General features: G+C 41.8%; 1 protein-coding gene across 1 annotated transcript in view; it reads right to left on the reverse strand.

Annotated features, from left to right (window-relative positions):
• Positions 1–1,948: 1,948 nt before the first annotated feature.
• Positions 1,949–26,404, reverse strand: part of LOC124605693 (troponin C-like) — a 59,218-nt gene continuing 34,762 nt past the window's right edge. The window contains exons 4-6 of the mRNA XM_047137552.1: positions 18,618–18,734; positions 12,430–12,561; positions 1,949–2,146 (exon numbers count right to left, since the gene is read on the reverse strand). Coding sequence (XP_046993508.1) covers positions 2,118–2,146; positions 12,430–12,561; positions 18,618–18,734 — 278 coding nt within the window. The 3' untranslated portion in view covers positions 1,949–2,117. The remainder of the gene's footprint in view (positions 2,147–12,429; positions 12,562–18,617; positions 18,735–26,404) is intronic.

Below are 26,404 nucleotides of genomic sequence, written 5' to 3' on the forward strand. Positions count from 1 at the left end.
CATTCGTTTAGAACAGGGGCTCCCGAACCTTTCCTCTGACGGAACACTCTGAGAATCCTGGTATTACGATAGAACTTCTTGTTCATTTTGAAGGTGAATAAAACTTTTAAAAATGGGTAAAACTTGTGTTATTCCTCGAGTACTTCAATTTCATATCGTAACAAATAACACAGAAATCATTATAAAGATAAAAATAATGACTATCGTAAAAATGCAAAAAAGTTTTTGTGGATCACTTATTCACTTGCCGCGAAACACCGGTGTTCCGCAGAATACAGATTGTGAAACCCTAATTTAGAGACCAACATTCTTCAACACTTTCCCTCTCTCACTCCATTGGTGCTCTCTGTCAGTAAAACGTACTATCTGTCATATATGAGAACAAGTGTGGCAGTTGTTAAAGCACCTTAAGTTCGTATTTCTTATTAATCGTAATACAGCAACCGAGCGAGGTGACATAACGGTTAAGACACTGGACTCACATTTGGGAGCAGTGGAGTTCGAATCCAGACTAACAATACTGTTTTAGTTTTCCTTTAGTTTCCATAAAACAATTACAACAAATGAGGAGGTACATGAAGTGCATTGGCCATTGCGAATGTGGGCAACCTTCGGCTGCATAATGAATGACGACATTGAAAATCTTTGCCAGATCTGGATTCGAGCCTGAATTTCCCTCTTGACCGGGTTCGAGTCCCTGATCGACACCGATTTTCAGTGTCGTCATTTCATTATATAGCCGAAGGTTGTCTACATTCTCAGCTCGAATACATTTCATATATTTCGTAACAGCTGTAGTGGCCGCAGTGCCTGTTCCTTGGGACATGCTTGCACTGCAACATTGTACGTAATGCCTCTGAAAAACACACGTCCGATTTATTCCTCCATCCGAAATGGTACTATATCCACCCTCACATTCAGCCTCTAGTTATTTCGTCATCGTCAAAGCGTTGAACCATAATCTTCTCTTCGTTTCTCCTTAACGTAGCGGGCAAAGCATCTTCCTTCACTAAGTTTCATTACTTCATCGGTATTAATTCGGGGTAAATTGGTAGAATTACTTTAGTCGTTTACGCAACATACCTTGTTTATTTTGCGACTGGTAAAATTTTGGTTTAGAATCTTCTGTAGAAGTCAATGAAAAATTTACTCTGCCAGGCCTAAAACATTTAGTAACCATATTTATGAATGAATGAAAGCGGCGTTTTTCCACTTCTGCTGTAATTTTGTTATTGTTGCACAACCAGTGTATTACCACTATGAAACGGGTACGCAGCGGTTTGAATGCTAATTGGCTGAGATATATTTAACTAGGAAAAAGGTGACATAATTATAAAAATTCTAAAATTTTCCTTTTCTGTACGTCGGATAGTTTTGTTTTGGAAATAGCTGTTGTTTATGGTTTGACAAATAGCTCATGCACTTTAGGCGGGATTATATAAAGATATAAAGTTTGAAAGAATGGAAGTGAGGACACTTAGCAATTGCAAAGACGTTTTTGTGTATACTTAAGGGTATGGCCAAAGAGAAAAACATATCTATAAAAATAAAATTATTAAAAACATATGGGGCAGCAAAATGTGAAATTAGCAGATTTAAAAATTTCCCTTTTCTTTGATTTCTGTCAACATTCTCAACATGACTTGCACATTTTTAATAGTGAGAACTTTATATCGACACCGTCATTGTTCTATTAGTCTATTACGTTAGCTTACCGTGAAATAATAATTCGTGTCTATAGACATACCTCAACGGAGAATAAAGAATTAAGACATGCGTCAAAAAAGGGCAGCAATAGTGTTGAGTAAAAGTATTAGTACGTTTCTTTGATCCAAAGAATCCCCGATCACGATAATTCTAATATGTACGTACTCAGTTTTAAACAGTGGATAAGAAGAACATTCTTCTTGTATCTGGAAAAGAATCTTATTCAGATTAAACAGATAACAAGAGAATAAGAAGCGCTTTATTTGTAGATGATGTATACAGCAACTGAAAGGTATCCACAGACTGCAAATTGTATTCAGTTCATTTGATGTAACAGATGATGATGGATGGAGCTACGCCCAGATCATGAAATGGCGCACTTGTGGCAGCGGTGCTTGGCTGTTCAGCGTTCAGTCTCCGGTCATCATCTCCATGAACTCTGAAACACAGAAAATATCTGGGTCACGACATGTGTTCATTGCAGTTAAGCTAACTTTGCAACCTCTCTGTACAGAGGGTGTACACAATTTACGATCATTGTTTCCAGCATGACAACTTTGACGTTACTCTATCTACCTTTGAAACATACTAACTGCAGGTCACACTCGATCGGATAGCTCACGTCACCTGCAAGTCGTTAGCTTTACGCCCTACACACGTAAACAAATTACACTTACAGGTGCACAGCCCATCATTTTTTTTGTCTTGAGCGTATTACTTTCGGATGAAATTATGTAAAGATCCCATTACCGGTTCTGACCAAGATTTTGGAAAGGTTTGCGTTGGTAATAACGCATATACCAGAACCGGAAATTCTCCCCGAAATACTCCAAATTGGACTTACTCGGCCCAACTACCATTTCGTCTGGTGTTTAGATTTAAAGACTCTTTCCTACTCTTAGCTTACAGTTCATCAGAATTCAGAGGGCCCGCGACACATTAGGGATAGAGACGGAAAAGTGTACAGTTAAGTAATATTGTGTAAATGGAGGCCTACTGAAGAATAAAACAGTTTGCTTGTACTCATCATTTGACTAGCTGTTGGATAAGCCACGACACACTTCAGGAGCAGCCTTAGCTTTCTTGTCATAATTACCGATCTGGTAAACAGAAAGGAACACTTTTTCTTCTTAAGTGTCGATTTTACTCCGAAACGAAGAGTATGACAAAATGCATTAGCGAGTTACTTAGTAGTGTTGTTACCAATTTTCTTAGCCCCGTAAAACTGTGTCTACAGTACTGTCGCTGACGAATTAAACGTTTTTCAAACACTCAAGAACTTCGAAAAGGCTGAGTTGCTATTTGCTGAAGGAGCACGTCTGGATTTGGTAACTGACGTATTGTAGTGATAACACTTGAATCATCTGACGCAACTGAGGTAGTGTCTGTCATGGTCAATACCACATCTTAAAGGAAACGGTTTTTGGTCTCGGATTCGCTCACACAGGGACTGCAAGTAGGTGAAATATATCATTCCACAAGGTGAAAGCGATTGTGGATGTTGTTGGGGGAAGGAAAAAAACTGACTAATGATTATGTAGATTATCCATTTTTATGGGTTTTGCGACTTGATTTTTACATTCCAGTTTCTGTTGGAAGAAAACATCATTGTCTTATCTCAAACTTTGCGTCGGCCCCGCTGGTATGTTCTCGCATCTCGCTACATAGTATCCGCAGCTGTTTCGCCCGAATGCGGATATTTTCGAAAGTCGATTTATCATTCCGTTCGAAAATGCTGATCTTGTTGACAGGGTGCGTATCCATGACATGACCTACTTTCGCGGTGAAAGGCGAAGTTGTTTCGAGTTTTCGTGACAGATGGCTGACTTCGGTTTTAAGATAATTTGTTTCTGGTCAGGGAGAGGGATTTTTTTTTGGGGGGGGGGGGGTATAGGGTACGGGCCCTTTCTTCCTTCTGGGTATAAACGCTCTAGATGTCTCTCATGTCCCATCGCTCATTCGTCTTTTTTCGCGTACGAAAGAAGTGGTTTGTAGTAGCATCGAAACATGAGGAGGTGAAACACCAGCAGTACACCGAAAAAAATAAACATCGCGATTGAAGGACCAAACTAATTTTATGGCAGCTTAATCGAGCAGTTCGCTGTTGGCTGAGAAGTGGTAGATTTGGATGCAGGAGGTACAGGTGATGATTCTGTCTGATATGACGGGTCTAATTTGCGACGAGTATTTAGAAACAGTAAATACGAAAGTATTCTGTGAGAACTTGTAATTCGTTGCTATTTCAAAATGAGTCCTGGCTTGCCGAAATCTATATTGGTTGGATCACTTGAATATCAGTTTTTTCCCACACAGTGCAATATCCCGGAGCACAGAGCGACAGGAATGTTGTATGCGGGATGACGAGAAAGTTCCTCGGACGCATCAGTGTTTGTGTACGGTGGGATGGACCGAAATGGAATCCATCTTTGGAGTGCCCCCTTTCTTTTGTGAGAAACGGTGGACGCATTCTCTACAGGAACATCCCCGGACGTTTTATCTCGCATCCTGGCAGAGGGTTCCGGAAAGAGCGGACGCTACTGCAACGTCATCTCGCGAAGTGTTGTCGCCGCCCAAGCGTGAAAGGCTGTCGACATACCATACGAGCAGAGACTGCGGTGGTGTGACTATGAAGCCACTATGAGTAAGAGAAACTAGGGGACGATAATAGACGTCATTATTTACATCGCAGCTTGAAATATTTTTAAAAATTATCGTTCACAATGAGGAGCGGAATGTTAGTACAGTTTCGACAAGCTAAATGGGTAAATTGGTCTTGGCTCAGCATCGTAGCCAACACCCAAATCTCCAGATGTCAGACACTCAGATCCGTACCAAACGTTACATGTCGAGAGAGTATGAACCAAAACACCGATTTAGTTAGTTTTATATGCTGTTGTCCAGTTGAACATGCGTGAACGGTAATTAAAAGTATCACCGAAGTTTTGTGGCACAGGAAAAGCTTATCTGTGAAGGAAAAGTTTATCTGTGAGTAATTGTATCGCAGGTCTCGCATTCGGTCGTCGTAACAAAGGTGCTACGTTCATATCCCACTGATGACAAGTTTTTTTTTATTATTATTGTTTACGCGTGAAGCTGTTGTATGGGTGATAATTTTCCTGACATGTAGAATGACTTTTCGGAGTTTGTAATATCCTTTTGGCAGTCTGCTCTCGCTTCGTTAGTTGAACATTATGTACTTATTATTGATTTTATTATTTTATTATTGATTATTATTGTTACTATTATTTCCGCACGTTTGATGCAATTGTTCTTAGCGTAAAAAAAATTGTAATCATTGAGATTTGAACCCGGGTCCCTCGATATGTGCCAACCTCCCCACGGACACGACATGTTTCATTTACCCCCAGTTATCCTTTTGATGTGGCTCTGGTGTTGCTTTTAATTAAAGTTTACGCTCGTTCTGCTGGACGACAGCATATAGTACGAAATAAATCGGTGTTTCGGTTCATAGTCTGTCCATATACAACGTTTGGTACCGATCTGACATCTGGAGGTTTGGGTGTAAGCATCACCTTCCTGTTTCACATCATGTACAGCGTCGGTGACGAGGTTTGAGATAGTGCCGCAGAATATGCCAAATGAGCTCTTATACAAATTGAAACGTTGTGTGGAGTGGTAAAATATCGTGGAAAACCGTAGTAACCATTCCTTAAACCTTTTGTCTTGGACGGGGCCGGTCGAGTGGGAGAGTTTGTGAGTTGTTCCAGGAAGACGGGGGGGGGGGGGGGGGGGGGGGAGTTTTATCTATCCGTTCGGCCATTCAGATTTTGATGTACATCGGACTCTTAACTCATTTCATGTCTATGTCGAAGTGTTCCCTTAAGCGATACAAGACTATTCACAAAACACTCTCTTCTTTATTTTTTTTATCTCCCGGAATATTTGTATTTATACAGGAGTATAATATCAAGATTTATTGTATCACAAGCATGTCATGCCTAATCTTTATCGTCATTTAGGAAATTAATCTTTTTTTAGGAATCTTGAAACGCTGTGCAAAAACGTTTCGTTTTTACTGATTGTCTAATATTAGATATCGATTTGTTCTGTAGTTGGGAGGTCTGGTATAGGGTCCAGTCAGCCTTATTGAGGTCAGATGAGAAGCTGCTTGAATAAAGAAACAGCGGCACCATTAGGATTCACGCTGGTCACATGTCCCACAGTCAAAATTAATTCCTCGCACTGCCTTATAGGCAGCAGTCCGAACAGGTGTAAGGCCTAATCCGTGAGTGGTGTTTACTTTTTAATTAATTCGCAATCTTGGTCACCTTTTTTCTCCATCAGGTTCCCGACTGGTTTGTTGCATCCCTTTAGGAATTCTCCTGTGCCAGCCTTTTCATCTCAGAGTACCATTAGCGCTCAGTATCCTGAATTAATTTTTTGGATATATTCCAGTCTCGGTCTTACCCCATATTTTTTCCTCTTCAGCTCCCTCAAGTACATCAAGATATTCCTGCTTCCTAACACATGTCCTATCATCACGTCCCTTCTCCTCGTCAATGCTTTCCAGACATTTCTGTCCCCGCCGATATTGCAAAGAACTTCTTCATTTCTTATCTTATCAGTCCCCCAATATTTAATATTCTTTTACAGCACAACATCTCAAAGATTTAGATTCTCCTCTTTTTCGTTTTTAATTTGCTAATAAATGAAATAGTAATTAACTGAAATGAAATCCAGACTGTAAAATCTTTATTTTATTGAAATACGAAAGCCAATTTTCTCTTCCCAAAGTCAAAGCAACCTTCCCACTTGACATCTGTTCTCTTTACTATTTCTCCTAGGCACTCAGCTCTCGTTTTTAACTTGAATTAGCGTCCGACAGAACCTTGTAAATCCAGGGCCATAAACGAACACAGATCCTTAATTGTCGATAACTGTGACATCTTTTTATGTGTCATTTCGGTTTTTATAAGCTTTTCTCTTTTAATCCATGATCTGTTTTTCCAGAAGGTATATTCATTTGATACATTCGTTTCAGGGATACTAATTGAAAGTGTATGATGTCCCGAGACTCTAAACAATGTATTTGCCTTCCTGGCAGATTAAAACTGTGTGCCCGACCGAGACTTGAACTCGGTCGGGCACACAGTTTTAATCTGCCAGGAAGTTTCATATCAGCGCACACCCCGCTGCAGAGTGAAAATCTCATTCTGGAATGTATTTGCCTTCTGCTAGTAGAGTTATAGCATCTGAGACTTCCGACAAGACCTCAGGACCGAAATCGAAATTTCATTCTACAGATATCCTTCACCTGCTTTTTAATATCTCGCATAGCCTCTCTTGCGTTTATGGCAACATAAACTACTCGAAAACAAAGTTCAGTATGCGAGCTAGATATGGCATTTTTAAATGTCAAAAAGTTTCTAACCTTATTCCTTTAATTTCATACAAGTAATGAGCCATACTTACACCAAATTTGGTTAAAATTACTCGAGGCGTCCCTCAGTTTTGATTCTGTGTCACCCCTTATCATGCTTATCCTCAGCCACAGGGCTACTAACAATGTCGCATTGTAACAGTAATTTTTTTCCTGATAGCAAGTGATATGTATGACAAGTTTTCTAGAAACGGCTTTAGGGCTTACAGACATATGCTAGTACGCCATTATCTGTGCACCATAACCTCTTGTGATGCAACGTGATTGTGACTCTCACCAAAGATCCTAGTGACGCCAACAACCTTGCATTCGTTACTAATTTTTAGCGAATATCTGTAGCGTAATGTGAGATCAATTTTTTCCATTCCCATGTTGTACTCCGCTACCGCCAAAGACTTGTTGAGGTTTTCATTGTTTGCGAACTGTTTTTCACCCAAAAAATTCTTTAGGTTCGGGAATCAGTCAGAATCACATGGTCGCAAGTCAGGGATTTATGCCGGATGTCAAGAAATTTCCCGCTTAAGACGCTGAAGTTCTCGCTGTGTTCGTGCTGATGCAAGAGGCCGCGTATTGTCTTGAATCAAAAACTGCCTTGACGACAACATTGTACGTCACTCCCTAGTAAGATGTGTGGAATGTTGTCGGAAAAGGTGTTCAAATGGTTCAAATGGCTCTGTGCACTATGGGACTTAACTTCTGAGGTCATCAGTCCCCTAGAACTTAGAACTACTTAAACCTAACTAACCTAGGGTCATCACACACATCCATGTCCGAGGCAGGATTCGAACCTCCGACCGGAGCGGTCGCGCGGCAAAGGTGTTTTTTTTTTTCATGAGAATGCGCGGCATTATGCATCAGTACGAACACAGCAAGAAGTTCATCATCTTAAGTAGGAAATTTTTGAACATTCTGCGTACAGCTCTGACTTGGCACGAAGTGATTTTCACTTATTCCCGAACCTGAAGGAATGTTTGAGTGGAAGACAGTTCGCAAGCGATGAGGACCTCAAACAAGCAGTGATATACGGTCTCAAATCTTTGTGGTAAGGAGCGGAACTTGGGAACGGTATATTTAGTGTTTATTTAGTCGTGCCGAAACGTTCTTTACTTTTTGAACGACCCTCATATAGTCAGTGATTCTCTATTACATATTCAGGATTTGTTACAATTAATAGCGTAAACGCGTATAGTTGAAAGTACAAGATATCAGAGGCAAAAAAGCCTCAGGGAACATAGGTCCGCAAACGAACCTCTTGCGACAATATTACGGTGTTTTGGTTACCAGCCACCAATCACTCGATTCTGTGTAAACATCATTCCATTTAGGAAAAGGTAACAATAATGTACAACATTAAAAAAAGTTATTAGAGATACTTTGCTAGAAGTGCAGGTGTTTTGAATGAACACAACAGTTAGATAACCGTTCTCGTTCTTAAAGGTGTACAAAGTGCCGTGCTTCTTCCCGGATAAAGGCCTGTGACCGTCGTCGCAATAAGTTTTGAATCGTTTCTGCTGTGTCGTCCGAACAAGGCATAGCCAGGCCAAAAGAACCACAGGCGCAAAGATGCGAGCTGCTGCCAGCGCCATAGAGACTCACAGCTTGGGGGAGTTCCACCAGCGCCACGGGCGGCGCTGAGAATGAAGATATCCACAACCCGCCCGTGACCAGACAACAGACAGACAGACTCGGAAGATGGAAGAGGAGCTCTCGCCCACCTGGCTATAGATCATCGTCCAGGGCTGACTTAGACAGCGAACTTCGTTTAGTGAACTCTTAAAACTGTTGTAAATTGCATTTGGTATTCACTGTGAAGTTGCATTTAGCCATTGAGGGATTTTTTGTGTTATATTAATTGTGGTGTTGCAGACTTCATCATTCTGCAAGTCACAGAGAAAAGTAAATATTTTTAACTCATTTGTGTGATTTTGTTACTAATTTGTTGGAGTGTCGTAGAAACTTCGTTCTCCTATCCAGTTACCGGACCCTGAGGCATAGCTGTGTAATAGTGGCAGGGAGAAATTGTGTTAGTGGCGTACTGCACCAGAAGCCGTTTCACGAACTCACAAAATCGGCCTACCATAACAACAGTGGCAACTCAGTCTCCCCAGCAGTAGCGACGAGGCCTTTACAATTCTGGCGACTAGGGTGTACTAAAGCTTCAGATACGCCTGGACCATTTCGAAATTCTCGACAAATATCAACACGTTTATGTTTCATTTGTTCAACCATGTGAACTGGAATGGCGTACACATCTAAGGTGGCCCAAATAGAGAAATCCATGGGGTTCAGATCAGGTGATCTTGGAGGCTGCGGCATAAGTCGTCCTTGCCAAATCCATCTGTGGCCATATCGGCACGTTAGACATCGTCTCACCACAGAAGCATAGTGTGGCAGTGATCCATCATGCACGTACAACATCTTCCGGTGTAGCTTTAAGGGAACATCCTCAAGCAATCATGCAAGATGAACAGAAACCAATTTGGTAGCCACGTAGCACGACTAGCCACACATTCAATGAGAAACGTCGCTGATGAGGCTCATGCACAGCCTGTGGGTTGGAGGCTAGATGACTTCAAACGTGAGTAATAATTAAACACAGAATTACGATTGAACCTTGTTGTCAAACGTAGGGTTGCCTACCGTTTGTTGTTGTATCCACTGACAGATCATTGGTCTAGGACCAAAGTCCGTCTCAAAAAGACTCTGAACTCGTTGTCGGTGGTACGGCTGCATTGCACTGTGATGCATCGTTCACCAAACACTACTGTGGTTCATTCCAGGAATTTATGTGGCAAGTCTCCGTGCGAGATTCCTGGACAGTGTTCGACTGTTTCCAGCACCACATATTCAAGCATAGGTGTAATAAGTACAGGCCTATCCGCTCCTGCAGTATGTGCAAATCTCCCAGTTTCTCGGAGGCACTGATGAACATTTGTAAACGTTCGACTCTCGAGGTGCCTTCGGGCAGGGTATGCTTCCTGGTACAAAAAAATTGAATGGCGCTGGGCACTATGGGACTTAACTTCTGAGGGCATCAGTCCCCTAGAATTAGAACTACTTAAACCTAACTAACCGAAGGACATCACACACATCCATACCCGAGGCAGGATTCGAACCTGCGACCGTAGCGGTCGCGCGGTTCCAGACTACAGCGCGTAGAATCGCTCGGCTACCCCTGCCGGCTTCTTGGTACAAGCGTGCAGCCTCTCGTGCATTGCCGTTAGCACTGCCATACATGAAACGCATATCCGCATACTCCTCGTCACTGTCACCACCAACACTCCTACAACTGACGTGAGTGGCGCTCTGACAGTGTAGTGTATTGTCTAATCCATTCTGTTTACAACTCCACAGGCCGAAAATATAAAAAAAGGCCACACCACGGACCGGCATGCGATGTTTACACAGAACCTCGTCAGAAGTAGCTGGCAACCAAAAAGTCGCGCGTTTGCGAACCTACGTTTACTGAGGCTGTTTTGCTTCTACTGTCGTGCACTTTCAACTGTACGCATTTACATAATTAATTATGATACACCCTGTATAGATACACAATATTTCTTTCTGTGGCTTACATATGTGGATTCAGTATTTTGCGTCATGGAAGACTGTTCAAATGAGTGTGAATTCCTAAGGGACCAATCTGCAAAGGTCATCGGTCCCTAGACTTACACACTACTTAAACTATCTTAACCTAACTTATGCTAAGAACAACACACACACCCATGCCCGAGGGAGGACTGGAATTTCCGGCGGGAGGGGCCGCGCAGTCCATGACATGACGCATCAAACCGCGCGGCCACTACACGTGGCCATCGACGACTACAAAATATATACATGTCTCCTGAGTAGACGGCATTAGTATAAATGAATGAAGAATTTGCCAAACGTATGTGTAAGTTCTGATTTGTTTCTGTTCGCTATTGGAGCAAAGCCTGCAAATTACCTGAAAAATGAATTTACTGATCTAATTACTATAGCGAAAATTTGAACTTTCAGATCTGCCACAAGAAAAGAGAAAAAAAATCTTAGTTTTCTCACGAATGCTCACCTAACACAGTGTTCACAGTGTTTCGTCAGCAGACGCTTTGGACAAGGTAGTATCAATGTTCTGACGTAAACGTTTGATTATCTGACTTCTCTGTAACATACGTGTAACTCAATGGCACAGTGCGAAAGTGAAGGAAGGTTTTACCTTCCGGCGAGTAGGAGCTTATTGGAGACGGAGGACATGTTCATATTGGAGAAGGGAATGTACCCTCCATTTCAAAGATTCTGTCCCCAAGTTTGCCCTGAGCGATTTAGCGAAATAACGAAAAACCCAAGTATGTATGCCGGACAGGAACTTGAAGCGCCGTCCTCGTAGATGCAGATCCGGGATCTTGCCACTGCCCTGACTACTTCGCTCTGTACAAGTGCCCAAGTGACAGACCGCAATTCCGAATGTTCGGGATTCCAAATCACAGCTTCTTTGAACTTTTACAACGTTTTCTTAACACTATGTGACCAAAAGTATCCGAAAATTCCCAAAAACATACGTTTCTCATGTTAGGTGCATTGTGCTGCCACCTACTGCCAGGTACTCGATATCAGCGAACTCAGTATTCATTAGACATTGTGGAAGAGTAGAATGGGGCGCTCCGCGGAACTCACGGACTTCGAACGTGGTGAGGTGACTGTGTATCACTTGTGTCATACGTCTGTACGCGAGATTTCCACACTCCTAAACATCCCTAGGTCCACTGTTTCCGATGTGACACTGAAGTGGAAACGTGAAGTGACACGTACAACACAAAAGCGAACAGGTCGACCTCGTCTGTTGACTGACATACACCGCCGACAGTTGAAGAGGGTCGTAATGTGCAGTAGGCTGACATCTATCCAGACTATCACACAGGAATTCCAAACTGCATCAGAATCCACTGCAAGTACTATGACAGGCGAGACGTGAGAAAACTTTGTTATTATGTTCCAAAGATGGACCAACACGCTATTAAGCAGGTGTCGTCTCATGAATTTATGATTGTATCTGCAATAATCCCGACATCTTTCTCAGTACAAGTCAGTTTCAGTGCTCTATTGCTATCTTGTCGTTGTGGTCTCCAGTCCGAAGACACGTTTAATGCAACTCTCCATGCAAGTGTGCCCTACGAAAATCTCTTTATCGCTGCATAATTAATACAACCGCCTTACTGTAGTCAGACTTACTATCCATCTAAAGTTTTTACCCTTCACTCACTTCCCTCCACTGGGAAATTAACAATTCCTATATGCCACTGGTTGTATCTCATCGACCACTTCTTTATTTTTAATTCAGTGCTTACCGTCGAAGTCCACGGTGCCGGAGCCGTCAGTGTCGATCTCAGCGATCATCTCGTCCAGCTGGTCCGGCGTCAACTGGTCGTCTAGCGCCGCCAAGATCTCGCGCAGACTCGATGTTGGGATGTAACCGTTGCCTGCCACAAACAAGGCCTGAATCATCTATCTGTCAGCTTGGAGACTAAACAGATTGGAAATTACATTTCTGTTCTACCTGTCTAATGGAAAATAAGCCTGCTGAAAGGCTTTCGCGGTCTCATATTCACGTTTTATTTAGTAATAATGGACCGAATGTTGCCTTTGTTTAGCAAAGATTATGAAACAACATTCTGTCTACATGATTTCTTGTACCTACCAGTCAGCATGGTTCAACAGATATCGGTTAGAAGGAAAGCTGTAATGATTCGTCGTTATATTAAGTAAACATTGGAAGTCATTTTTTCCATTCTACGTCATTCCTTAGCTGCTTCAAAATTCATAGAGGTCTTAGCAACCAAATTAAAAGCAGTTTCCTTTTTGCCATACGCGTTTCGCTTCTTTTATTTATAAAGCATCTAGCTTGGCCTGTAATACGTGTTTCTATTAATATATATAATAAATATATTATGCAGTAGCCGCCCCCCCCCCCCCCCACACAATGAACCATGGACCTTGCTGTTGGTGGGGGCCTTGCATACCTCAGCGATACAGATAGCCGTACCGTAGGTGCAGCCATAACGGAGGGGTATCTGTTGAGAGGCCAGACAAACGTGCGGTTCCTGAAGAGGGATTTTTCAGTAGTTGCAGGAGCCACAGTCTGGATGAATGACAGACTTGGCCTTGCAACATTAACCAAAGCGGCCTAGCTGTGCTGGTACTGCGAACGGCTGAAAGCAAGGGGAAACTACAGCCGTAATTTTTCCCGAGGGCATGCAGCTTTACTGTATGGTTAAATAATGATGGCGTCCTCTTGGGTAAAATACTCCGGAGGTAAAATAGTCCCCCGTTCGGATTTCGGGGTGTGGACAACTCAGGAGGACGTCGTAATCAGGAGAAAGAAAACTGGTATTCTACGGATCGGAGAGTGGAGTGTCAGATCCCTTAATTCGGCAGATAGGTTGGAAAATTTAAAAAGGGAAATGGATAGGTTGAAGTTAGATATAATGGGAATCAGCGACGTTCGGTGACAGGAGGAACAAGACTTCTGGTCGGGGCTATAAATGTAAAATCAAATAACGGTAAAGCAGGAGTAGATTTAATAATGAATAAAAAAATAGGAGCGCCAATCAGCTACTACGAACAGCATAGTGAACGCATTATTGTAGCCAAGACAGACACGAAGCCCATGTCTACTACATTAGTACATGTTTATATGCCAAGTAGATCCGCAGATGACGAAGAGATTGAAGAACTGTACGATGCGACAAAAGAAATTATTCACGTAGTGAGGAGACGAAAATTTAATAGTCGTGGGTGACGGGAATTCGATAGTAGCAAAAGGAAGAGAAGGAAACGTAGTAGGTGAATATGGATTGGGGGTAAAAAATGAAAGAGGAAGCCACCTGGTAAAATTCAGCACAGATAACAACTTAATCATAGCTAACACTTGGTTTAATAATCATGAAAGAAGGTTGTATATGTGGAGGAGGCCTGGAGATACTGGAAGGCTTCAGATAGATTATATAATGGCATGACAGAGATTTAGGAACCAGGTTTTAAAGTGTAAGTTATTTCCAGGGGCAGATGTGGACGCTGACCATAATCTATTGGTTATGAACTGTGGACTAAAACTGAAGAAACGGCATAAAGGTGGGAATTTAAGGAGATGGGACCTGGATAAACTGAAAGAACCAGAGGTTGTAGAGAATTTCAGAGAGAGCGTTAGGGAATGATTGACAGGAACAGGGGAAATAAATACAGTAGGAGAAGTATGGAAATGGAAATGAGCGTTTGGCGTCATTGGCCGATAGGCCCCTTACGGGGCAGGTCCAGCCGCCGGGGCGCAGGTCTTATTACATTCGACGCCACATTCGGCGACCTGCGCGTCGGATGGGGATGAAATGTTGATGAAGGCAACACAATACCCAGTCCCCGAGTGGAGAAAATCCCCGACCTAGCCGGGAATCGAACCCGAGCCCCTTAGGACGGCAGTCCGTCACGCTGACCTATCGGGGCGGACACTTTGAGAGATGAAATAGTGAAGGCAGCCGAGGATCAAGTAGGTAAAAAGACGAGGGCTAGTAGCAATCCTTGGGTAACAGAAGAAATATTGAATTTAATTGATGAAAGGAGAAAATATAAAAATACAGTAAATGAAAAGGGCAAAACGGAAAATAAAAGTCTCAAAAATGAGATCGGCAGGAAGTGCAAAATGGCTATGCAGGAATGGTTAGAGGACAAGTGTAAGGATGTAGAGGCTTATCTCACTAGGGGTAAGATAGATACTGCCTACAGGAAAATTAAAGAGACCTTTGGAGAAAAGAGAACCACTTGTATGAATATCAAGAGCTCAGATGGGAAACCAGTTATCAGCAAAGAAGGGAAAACAGAAAGGTGGATGGAGTATGTAGAGGGTCTATACAAGGGCGACTTACTTGAGGGCAATATTATGGAAATGGAAGAGGACGTAGATGAAGATGAAATGGGAGATATGACACCGCGTGAAGAATTTGACAGAGCACTGGAAGACCTAAGTCGAAACAAGGCCCCGTGAGTACACAACATTCCATTAGAACTACTGACAGCCTTGGGAGAGCCAGCCCCAACAAAACTCTACTATCTAGTGAGCAAAATGTATGAGACAGGCGAAATATCCTCAAACTTCAAGAAGAATATAATAAATCCAGTCCCAAAGAAAGCAAGTGTTGACAGGTGTGAAAATTACCCGACTGACAGCTTAATAAGTCACGGCTGCAAAATACTGACGCGAATTCTTTACAAACGAGTGGAAAAACTGGTAGAAGCCGACCATGGGGAAGATCAGTTCGGAATCCGTAGAAATGTTGGAACACGTGAGGCAGTACTTACCCTAGACTTATCTTAGAAAATAGATTAGCGAAAGCCAAACATACGTTTCTAGCATTTGTAGACCTAGTGAGCGCTTTTGACAATCTTGACTTGAATACTCTCTTTCAAATTCTGAAGGTGGCCAGGGTCAAAGGCTGTTTACAATATGTACAGAAACCAGATGGCAGTTATAAGAGTCGAGGGGCATGAAAAGGAAGCAGTGAAGGCAACAAATGAAAAATATGGAGCAGGAATTATAATACAAGGAGAAGAAATAAAAACATGCCGATGACATTGTAACTCTGTCAGAGACAGCAAACGACCTGGAAGAGGAGTTGAACAGAATGGACAAAGTATTCAAAGGACGATATAAGATGAACACCAACAAAAGCAAAACGAGGATAATGGAATGTAGTCAAATTAAATCAGGTGATGCTAAGGAAATTAGATTAGGAAATGAGACACTTAAAGTAGTAAAGAAGTTTTGCTATTTGGGGAGCAAAATAACTGATGATGGTCGAAGTAGATTGAATATAAAATGTAAACTGGCAATGGCAAGGAAAGCGTTTCTGAAGAAGAGAAATTTGTTAACATCGAGTATAGATTTAAGTGTCAGGTAGTCGTTTCTGAAAGTATTTGTATGGAGTGTATCCATGAATGGAAGTGAAACGTGGACGATAAATAGTTTAGACAAGAAGAGAATAGAAACTCTCGAAATGTGGTGCTACAGAAGAATGTTGAAGATTATATGGGTAGATCACATAACTAATGAGGAAGTATTGAACAGAATTGGGGAGAAGAGAAATTTGTGGCTCAACTTGACTAGAAGAATGGATCGGTTGGTAGGATATGCTCTGAGGCATCAAGGGATCACCAATTTAGTATTGGAAGGCAGCGTGGAGGGTAAAAATCGTAGAGGGAGACCAAGAGATGATTACACTAAGCAGATTTCCATGAGGCTATATCGTAAGTACCACCGAACGATAATTTAACCTCATGAAACTGGTGCTACAAAAGTTGTTTTCAATCTGAAAAACAAGAGAAAGCGTAACATAGCAACATTTTTGTAACTACTACATAATAAATTCATTGTACACATTAAAAAAAAATATTTACGAGAGGCTACTGAAGTTGCTTCATTACAAAAGAAGCGAAATGCAATCGGTAAACCACAAACTGCCTTTCATTTAGTTGCAAAGACGGAACATACTTCCATGAAATATCGGAAGGTTCATAATGCACTGTAACCCCGAAAGTGCTTTAGTGTACCTTTTTATGCTACGTGCAAATGTTTTGCAGTTGTTACCTGTGGAGAGGAGCTACCTTTTGCTGTCTTTAAAGTTATCTGCGTGTTTATTTTGATCCTTAGGCTGATACTTCATGTCCCTATGGGAATTATTTCTCAGTTCATACACGAACATCTATGCCGAAAATCATCTCAATTTACATTACCTGTTCCTTGAGCGATCGAACACAATATATCATTTAGATTTTGTTCTCAGTTGTCATAAAGGGAAATCATTAGTACTGAATGTAGAATTTGAAGGATGTATAGAACAAAATATAAAGCACAATATAAGACACAAGCAGCTGTTGATAATAGATTATCACAAAGGACTTCCACTTTATCTCTATAGATTAGAAAATATCACAAAAAAAACTACTGTTCTTTGTTTAGAGCCACTACGCATCACTTTAGACAGAATGCAGGAGTATTACTAGTTTTCTGTTTACTGTGTCTGTATATACTATTCTCGAAAATAAAGTATCGCGCCGTGTTCTTGTTCGTTTGACGGTAAATAATTTATTTTCGCGGCCTTCTCATAGAGTCTGTCATTCACATGGGTAGTGGCAGAGAACAGTTATCCCTAAAAGCACTCACAGTATTGTCGTAATTTGAAGTTTTTTTTCGAGCATCTCCAGTACTGGGGATTTCCCAATTGTACTTTGTCGACTTAACAGCCACAGTACCGTCATACCAAACAATTTGAATACCAAACAATTTAATACATGTAGAAGAACTAAAATTCAAAAGCTTCATAACTCAATTCAACGGTTAACTCTCTGTCGCATGACTTGTTTTTTAGAGAACCAATTTCAGTAAAAAAATATCTGGGGATAGGATCTGACACGAAATATTATGTAATAGGATGAACACAAATTTTTTTTATTAGTTTTGATTTATTCAATATTTTAGTTTAGTTGCCATACAGCAAGTGCTGTTATTAAGCATCACTTTACGTACCTTGAAAGTCTAACTCGATGTGATGTAAGTGGCAGAAGTAATACACTCTTTCAGTTGCACTCGACTTTTAGCAATGATTACCGATTTTGAACTGATTCTGGCAACACAATGGCGCTAAACACAGTCTAGATCGACACAACCAGGCTACGCGTGTTGCAGACGGCAACGTCTTGCATATGCGAGTGCATTATACGTATATTTACGGTCTTGTTTTTGCCAAATGGCAACACTATGTAATAGAAGGTTAACTGATATGATGACTCGACTCCCTCCATGGAAAAGAATTAATAAATAGGACTTCGACGCATCCACTTTTCACACTACAATAAGCTTCTCTTGTTTGTACTATACTACAATTTTGTTTAAAAAAGAAATACTCTATACTATATGCAGGAGGAATGTCACATAATTTGTGATGTGAATTAACTCTGCATACGAAAATAAACCGAAAAAGTCCTACGAATACGTGTCCGAGTTTCGATTATTACGGAACTGGAGCGGATTGAAGACTATGCACATTCATCAGCGAATATGAAGAAAGAGGTAGATATTACGTACATAAATGCTGCGATAACGCGTATTTATCCAGATTTTCAGAGCAGAAAAGACAAAGTTTGGATATGCTCTTCGCGACCTCACATGTGATTTACTGTGTTCTCAGCAACTGCGATCCCCCCTTCCTCCCGCCTCTTCTAACAACATGGTTACCAAACGGAATGGGAGAAACAGTATCCCATACCAAACACTAACCAAATATGGTTCAAGATGATAAATCTGAAACATAATTACTACTACTTTCTTATTAACGTTATTATATTTTGTAAATGTGGAATCCAACAGTGTATTTTCTTCAAACAGACAGAGAACTTGGATGACTAGCTAAATATCTCCCAATGATTAAGTAAGGGCTGATAACCTTTTGCGCCTTTTTTCCTCACCTTCCTGTTAGTGGCAGATGCTCACCTTCCTTGTCGTAGAGACGGAACGCCTCCTTCAGCTCCTTCTGCATGACCTCATCGTCCTCGTCCAGGAAGTGCGTGGCGACGCGACAGAACGCTTCAAAATTCAGGCGACCGTTCTCTGCAACAGATCGCTCACGGTCAGAATCTTCGATGGAGGATATCGAATGTACCATCTGTATTGTTCAGATCTGAAAAACGAATCCAAGTGGTACACGATAAAAATGTCCTGAAAGATATATTTTATCATTATTACAAGTTTTCGTTGTGCAAGCAGCCACAGAAATATGTTTACAGTGCTCACAAACTGACTGAAGCATAATCGCCGAAAGTTTAATGACCCCAAATATTTACACAACTTTTAATTTCCGCGTAAAAAGAAGGAAAATGTCACAGGGCAAGGCCCAGTTGGTTTGTATATTTCCTTTGTCACTGAAGATCCTGTTTAACGTTCCTTTAAGCAATACAAACGTTATTTCTCGGCGTAGATGTAACCTATGAAGATGGAGACTTGATTATCACAACATTTTCAGTACGTAAATATGGTAGTCATGAATTATGTTTGTTCCTCCTGATATTAGGAAAGTAAAGACTCCTGTTGTATAGACACGTCACTGCCAGAAAATGACAATAAAATGCTATCAGGCTTCGAAGAAAGTCATGGTAAGTGTTTTTGGCTTCCTTGAGCAGACAGCGTCTACCTGAAATCACTGACCAAGTACCAAGCATGTGGGTGATCACAAATAGCAGTTACAGTTAATCTGCGTAGGTACCAATTATCGTACCACTACAGGATTGTAGTTCACAAGTATTACGGTTAAACATTTGTCTAAAAATTGTCAATCTCGTACAAAAATTATGAATGCCCTCAGCACTTCGAGGCGTTTATTGTTCCGAGTTTCCTGATCAAAAATGAAAGTATACGTTTCTAACCGATACACAATGAGTTGTACACAATTCCTACACTTAACATCAGAGTAAATCTGTTTTGAATATCTACATCTACATCTACATCCATACTCCGCAAGCCACCTGACGGTGTGTGGCGGAGGGTACCCTGAGTACCTCTATCGGTTCTCCCTTCTATTCCAGTCTCGTATTGTTCGTGGAAAGGAGGATTGTCGGTATGCTTCTGTGTGAGCTCTAATCTCTCTGATTTTATCCTCATGGTCTCTTCGCTAGATATACGAAGGAGGGAGCAATATACTGCTCGACTCTTCGGTGAAGGTATGTTCTCGAAACTTTATCAAAAGCCCGTACCGAGCTACTGAGCGTCTCTCCTGCAGAGTCTTCCACTGGTGTTTATCTATCATCTCCGTAACGCTTTCGCGATTACTAAATGACCCTGTAACGAAGAGCGCTGCTCTCCGTTGGATCTTCTCTATCTCTTATATCGACCCTATCTGGTACGGATCCCACACTGTTGAGCAGTAATCAAGCAGTGGGCGAACAAGCGTACTGTAACCTACTTCCTTTGTTTTCGGATTGCATTTCCTTAGGATTCTTCCAATGAATCTCAGTCTGCATTTGCTTTACCGACGATCAACTTTATATGATCATTCCATTTTAAATCACTCCTAATGCGCACTCCCAGATACTTTATGGTATTAACTGCTTCCAGTTGCAGACCGGCTATTTTGTAGCTAAATGATAAAGGATCTATCTTTCTGTGTATTCGCAGCACATTACACTTGTCTACATTGAGATTCAATTGCCATTCCCTCCACCATGCGTCGATTCGCTGCAGATCCTCCTGCATTTCAGTACAATTTTCCATTGTTACAACCTCTCGATACACCACAGCATCATCTGCAAAAAGCCTCAGTGAACTTCCGATGTCATCCACCAGGTCATTTATGTATATTCTGAATAGCAACGGTCCTATGACACTCCCCTGCGGCACACCTGAAATCACTCTTACTTCGGAAGACTTCTCTCCATTGAGAATGACATGTTGCGTTCTGTTATCTAGGAACTCTTCAATCCAATCACACAATTGGTCTGATAGTCCATATGCTCTTACTTTATTCATTAAACGACTGTGGGGAACTGTATCGAACGCCTTGCGGAAGTCAAGAAACACGGCATCTACCTGTGAACCCGTGTCCATGGCCCTCTGAGTCTCGTGGACATAGTGCGAGCTGGGTTTCACACGACCGTCTTTTTCGAAACCCATGCTGATTCCTACAGAGTAGACTTCTAGTCTCCAGAAAAGTCATTATACTCGAACACAATACGTATTCCAAAATTCTACAACGTTAGAGATATAGGTCTATAGTTCTGCACATCTGTTCGACGTCCCTTCTTGAAAACGGGGATGACCTGTGCCCTTTTCCAATCCTTTGGAACGCTACGCTCTTCTAGAGACCTACGGTACACGGCTGCAAGAAGAGGGGCAAGTTCCATCACGTACTCTGTGTAAAATCGAACTGGTATCCCATCAGGTCCAGCGGCCTTTCCTCTTTTGAGCGATTTTAATTGTTTCTATATCTACTATTTTGTCATCTGTGCGACAATCTAGAGAAGGAACTACAGCGCAGTCTTCCTCTGTGAAACAGCTTTGGAAACAGACATTTAGTATTTCGGCCTTTATTCTGTCATCCTCTGTTTCAGTGCCATTTTGGTCACAGAGTGTCTGGACATTTTGTTTTGATCCACATACCGCTTTGACATAAGAACAAAATTTCTTAGGATTTTCTGCCAAGTCAGTACATAGAACGTTACTTTCGAATTCATTGAACGCCTCTCGCATAGCCCTCTTCACACTACATTTCGCTTCGCGGAATTTTTGTTTGTCTGCACGGCTTTGGCTATGTTTATGTTTGCTGTGAAGTTCCCTTTGCTTCCGCAGCAGTTTTCTAACTCGGTTGTTGTACCACGGTGGCTCTTTTCCATCTCTTACGATCTTGCTTGGCACATACTCATCTGACGCATATTGTACGATGGTTTTGAACTTTGTCCACCGATCCTCAAAACTATCTGAACTTGAGACAAAACTTTTGTGTTGACCCGTCAGGTACTCTGTAATCTGCTTTTTGTCACTTTTGCTAAACAGAACAATCTTCCTACCTTTTTTAATATTTCTATTTACGGCTGAAATCATCGATGCAGTAACCGCTTTATGATCGCTGATTCCCTGTTCTGCGTTAACTGTTTCAAATAGTTCGGGTCTGTTTGTCACCAGAAGGTCTAATATGTTATCGCCACGAGTCGGTTCTCTGTTTAACTGCTCAAGGTAGTTTTCAGATAAAGTACTTAAAAAAATTTCACTGGATTCTTTGTCCCTGCCACCCGTTATGAACGTTTGAGTCTCCCAGTCTATATCCGGCAAATTAAAATCTCCACCCAGAACTATAACATGGTGGGGAAATCTACTCGAAATATTATCCAAATTATCCTTCAGGTGCTCAGCCACAACAGCTGCTGAGCCAGGAAGCCTATAGAGACATCCAATTACCATGTCTGAGCCTGCTTTAACCGTGACCTTCACCCAAATTATTTCACATTTCGGGTCTCCGAATATCGTCAAGGGGTACACATTCAGTAAGATCTTCAATTGTTATTCGAGACTGGGTGTCAGTTAAGTTCTTTTGTTCACGAATATACTTGTTGCATGCGCCAGTCTTAAGTTTGATATCTTCCTTGGTTTATGGAGTTTGTCCAATCTTGCTCACTAGAAAAATTAATTCTTTCAGTCCTTTTATCACTGTGTTCTCCCCAGTTGTGATGTTCACGATGTCGCTATTCGCTTTTCTGGTATACTTCATCACAGTCACATTCGCTACTTTTACCCGTGTTAAGTATTCCGTCCATTCTGTTCAACAAGTCGTCTTAGTCCTCCTCGTTTTGGAACAGAAGAACTGCGTGGTCTATGGAACTCATGACTGATGTCCAACCCACATGGAGTTTTAGTTCGCTTTTGGAATTATATTTCACTTCTTTTTTTACATCCTCGACAGTTAACCAACAGTGACAAGCTCTGCCATAGTGATGTGAAATCCAAGATTTCTGGAGAGGTGCACGTGCTTGGATGGGATTATCTCTGTAGTGAAAGGCGTGTGCCAGTCTACAACGTTTTTGGGTCAGAGCGTGTTTAACTTGGCAGTCGGCGGAGCTGCTGCGTATTGTCTGCGACGTGCCGTCAACTACCGCTGCTTTGAAGGCCGGGAATGCGATTTAGCTAATGGCAAGGCTGCTCAGTTCTGCCCTACTGGAGCTGAGCAAATCCCCCATGGCTTACAGTGAATTATACGCGTAAACTGTTGTTTCTCAATCACGTCGTTGAATTCCTATGCGGATACTAAGTCGTGCTATTAATATTCGATGATGAGGTAAATATTTATCTGGGGTGAAAAGATGCACGATAGTTGAGCAATGCACCGCGGTCTCGCAGCGTAAACAACTCGTTTACAGAGCTTACTTTCTGACTGTAAAACACTTCTAGCTCTGGAAATGTTTTTAGACACCAGTATGTCTGAGGTCATTCAGTTGACTGTAAGTAGTGTGTGACGTCAAAGAATTCCAACGAAGACCTGTTGTTGGCGTCTGCTTTGCTGGTGCATCCGTATCAACAACTTCTCTGGTGATTCTGTAAAACTTATTTCATTCAGGACCATCGAAATGTTATTGCCAGTGCTAGAAGACGACGGATGTGTCACTTTCGTTGTAAATACGAATATTTTACAGCTGCACTGATACATTTCAGTTTCAAATACAAATTACTGCAACCAGTGGAATTTATTGTTATTTCCATTTCAAGGTTTCGGATATTATTACACTCGTATATTGTTCATTAAGCAGCAGTGCGCAACTGTATCGATCGTCTTATACGGGGTGGTCATAAACGGCGTGAAAAGCTTACAAAGCTGTTGCAGGAACGGGGTGGTCATAAATAGTGTGAAAAGCTTATAAAGCTCACGGGACTGCTCAGCCCTTGGCTCGCGTTCGATTCTTACTACCGTTCCATGTCCCAGTTTTGTATGGCTCTTTTGTTCGGTTTTAGGGATCCAAACGAAGAACAGTTCGGCTACACCGTGTGTGGTGTCACCGCTAGACACCACACTTGCTAGGTGGTAGCCTTTAAATCGGCCGCGGTCCATTAGTATACGCCAGACCCGCGTGTCGCCACTGTCAGTGATTGCAGACCAAGCGCCGCCACACGGCAGGTCTAGAGAGACGTCCTAGCACTCGCCCCAGTTGTACAGCAGACTTTGCCAGAGATGGATCAATGACAAATACGCTCTCATTTGCCGAGACGATAGTTATCATAGCCTTCAGCTACGTCATTTGCTACGACCTAGCAAGGCGCCATTACCGGTTTATATTGAGACTGTAAGTCCTGTATCATCAAGAGCGATGCTCTCCAATTATGGATTTAAGTTATGTATTACACCAAATGCATCCGTTTTTCTAAGTTCTCAAATACTTGTCCTGTTCCAGACCTCACGCCAGTCTGCGTGAGCTTAAACGCGTGCCTTTCGGCCTCCTCTAGCAACACGGTGTTGGCTCTTCTGCCAACACTACACCGTGTCTGACGGACCGCTTGAATTTACGCGCGCAACGGCCTGATTGGCTAACTTCGATGCTAATTAACCCAGAAACTGCGCAACGTATCGAAGTTTTCATTAACAATTAGTTCTTACCACAACCTATCCTGCAACACCCTTACACGCTTTTCAGAGTGTTTCTGACCGCCCTGCATTAATCGTCTGCGCCTTGTCAATTGAAATAATCTACGTAATGATGGTGGATTAAACTTCGAAATGCGTAGCAAAAGATCAAGAAATGTGACAGTTTACAGTATAGCGAATTTTCATTTGTTATTTTGGTTCGATAAAGTTATATTGTGGAATTACCACAAAAAACTGTCGAACACATAGTCAAAATTTTACTACGGGAGGAGCAAGATAACTTTGAGTGAATTTTCAGTAATGATTAGAAACATGCAGGCCTACTATTTAGAGGTAAGATAGCATCGTGGAAACTACAATATGAGTTGATAACTGGACATAAAGGCAAAAACTAATCATTAATTCACCCGACAATTCCTTAGCTTACGAAATCCTACCCACACTAAGACTCTAGGCATCTGCTGTCTTTAATAACTAGATTCAGATTTAATCTCAAACTTTTGCTTGAACGTCTGCGCAAGCCAGGCATGGATCGAGATCTTCGTATATATCCTGCAAACTACTGTGAAGTTTGTGCCGGAAGGTACTTTTTATTGTATCAGTATCCCGTTCCAAAGGCGCGCGGGAAGAAAGATTTTTTAGTCGCCACTGTGCACGCTGCAATTAGTCTAAACTTACCAACACGATTCCTACGGAGGCGAAACGTAAACAGTTGTTGTATATTCCTAGATCCCTCACTTAAAGCTCAAACTTTGTAGTAGGCTCTCACTGGACTATTTGTGTCCCTCTTCAACCGTCTGTCAGTTCAGGTTTTTCAGCATTTCCGTGGCGCATTCCGACGGGTCAAACCTCCATGTGACCATTTTCGTTGCCCTTCTGGTACTTCTAAATAGTACGCGTCCGACACACTTGAACATTATTCTAGGATGAGTCACACATGTGCTTTGTAAGTAGTCTCCTTTGTAGACTGACTTCTTCCTAGTATACTACGAATGAACCGAAGTCTGCCACCTGCTTTACCTACCACCGAACCTATGTGATCGTTCCATCATATCCCTGCAAATTGTTGCACCAATTGCTGACTTATTCCACTAGTGACTCATTGATATTATAATCATAAGATACTACGTTATTTCGTTCTGTGAAGTGCACCACTTTGTATTTTTGAACATCCAAAGCAACTTCGCAATTTTTACACCTGAAAATATGACTGAATATTTGTATAGCCTTTTTCAGACAGTACTTCCTCATAAATACCGCATTATCAGCGAGACGTCTGAGGTTACTATTAACATCGTCTGTGAGGTCATTAATATACAACTCAGACAGCAAGCGTCTCAACTAATTTCTCTGGGTCACATCTAAAGTTACGTACGCATCTGTCCACGACTCTCCAGCCAAGAGAAAATGCTGCGTTTCCCAACCAATAAATCCACAATGTTGTTACAAATTTCGTTGTACATGCCATATGACTGTACTTCGGATAATTAACGTTGGTGTGATGCCCAGTCAAATACTTTTCGGAAATCAAGAAATGCTGTGTCTGCTAGACTGCTTTGATCCGCGGATTTCAGGATGTCATATGAAAAAAGCGCGAATTGCGTCCTGTATCACCGATGTTTTTGCAAGCCATGCTAGTTTCCATGGAAGTCATTCAGTCTGAAGATGTTGTAACATTTGAGCTTAGAGTTATCAAACACATTGTATGTTACCCTTCTTACGGATGTATGTGATTTGTGCTTTCTTCGAAGTAATGTAATCTTCTTACAAGAACTGATGCAATTTGGGCAAGAACTGCCAACCAGTGTGGCGACTCCCTTGCCAAAACAGAATCGTAGAACTCACACCACATCGTTCATCTATATCATCGCTGACACATCCACATGTAATATCAACACAGTGTAGTCACAGACATACACACGGCCTATAAACTTTAACAGCGCAGATCCATCTCGAATCACCTTGTGTTGGCGATGGTGCGAGCGTTGCATTAATGTTCCAATGTGTTGCCACCATGGCAATGAATGTCAGTGGATGCTGTCTGTGTCTTGCTAATTTGGTAGTGGTCAACGAGCAGTGATATTCCGCCATCCCCACGTGAAGAAATTTGTGTCCTGTGAGTCGATGCCGTTCGTACTTCTCACACATACTGATGGACAAC

The sequence above is a fragment of the Schistocerca americana genome, chromosome 3, assembly GCF_021461395.2.
Source record: "Schistocerca americana isolate TAMUIC-IGC-003095 chromosome 3, iqSchAmer2.1, whole genome shotgun sequence".
In the NCBI taxonomy this organism is placed as follows: domain Eukaryota; kingdom Metazoa; phylum Arthropoda; class Insecta; order Orthoptera; family Acrididae; genus Schistocerca; species Schistocerca americana.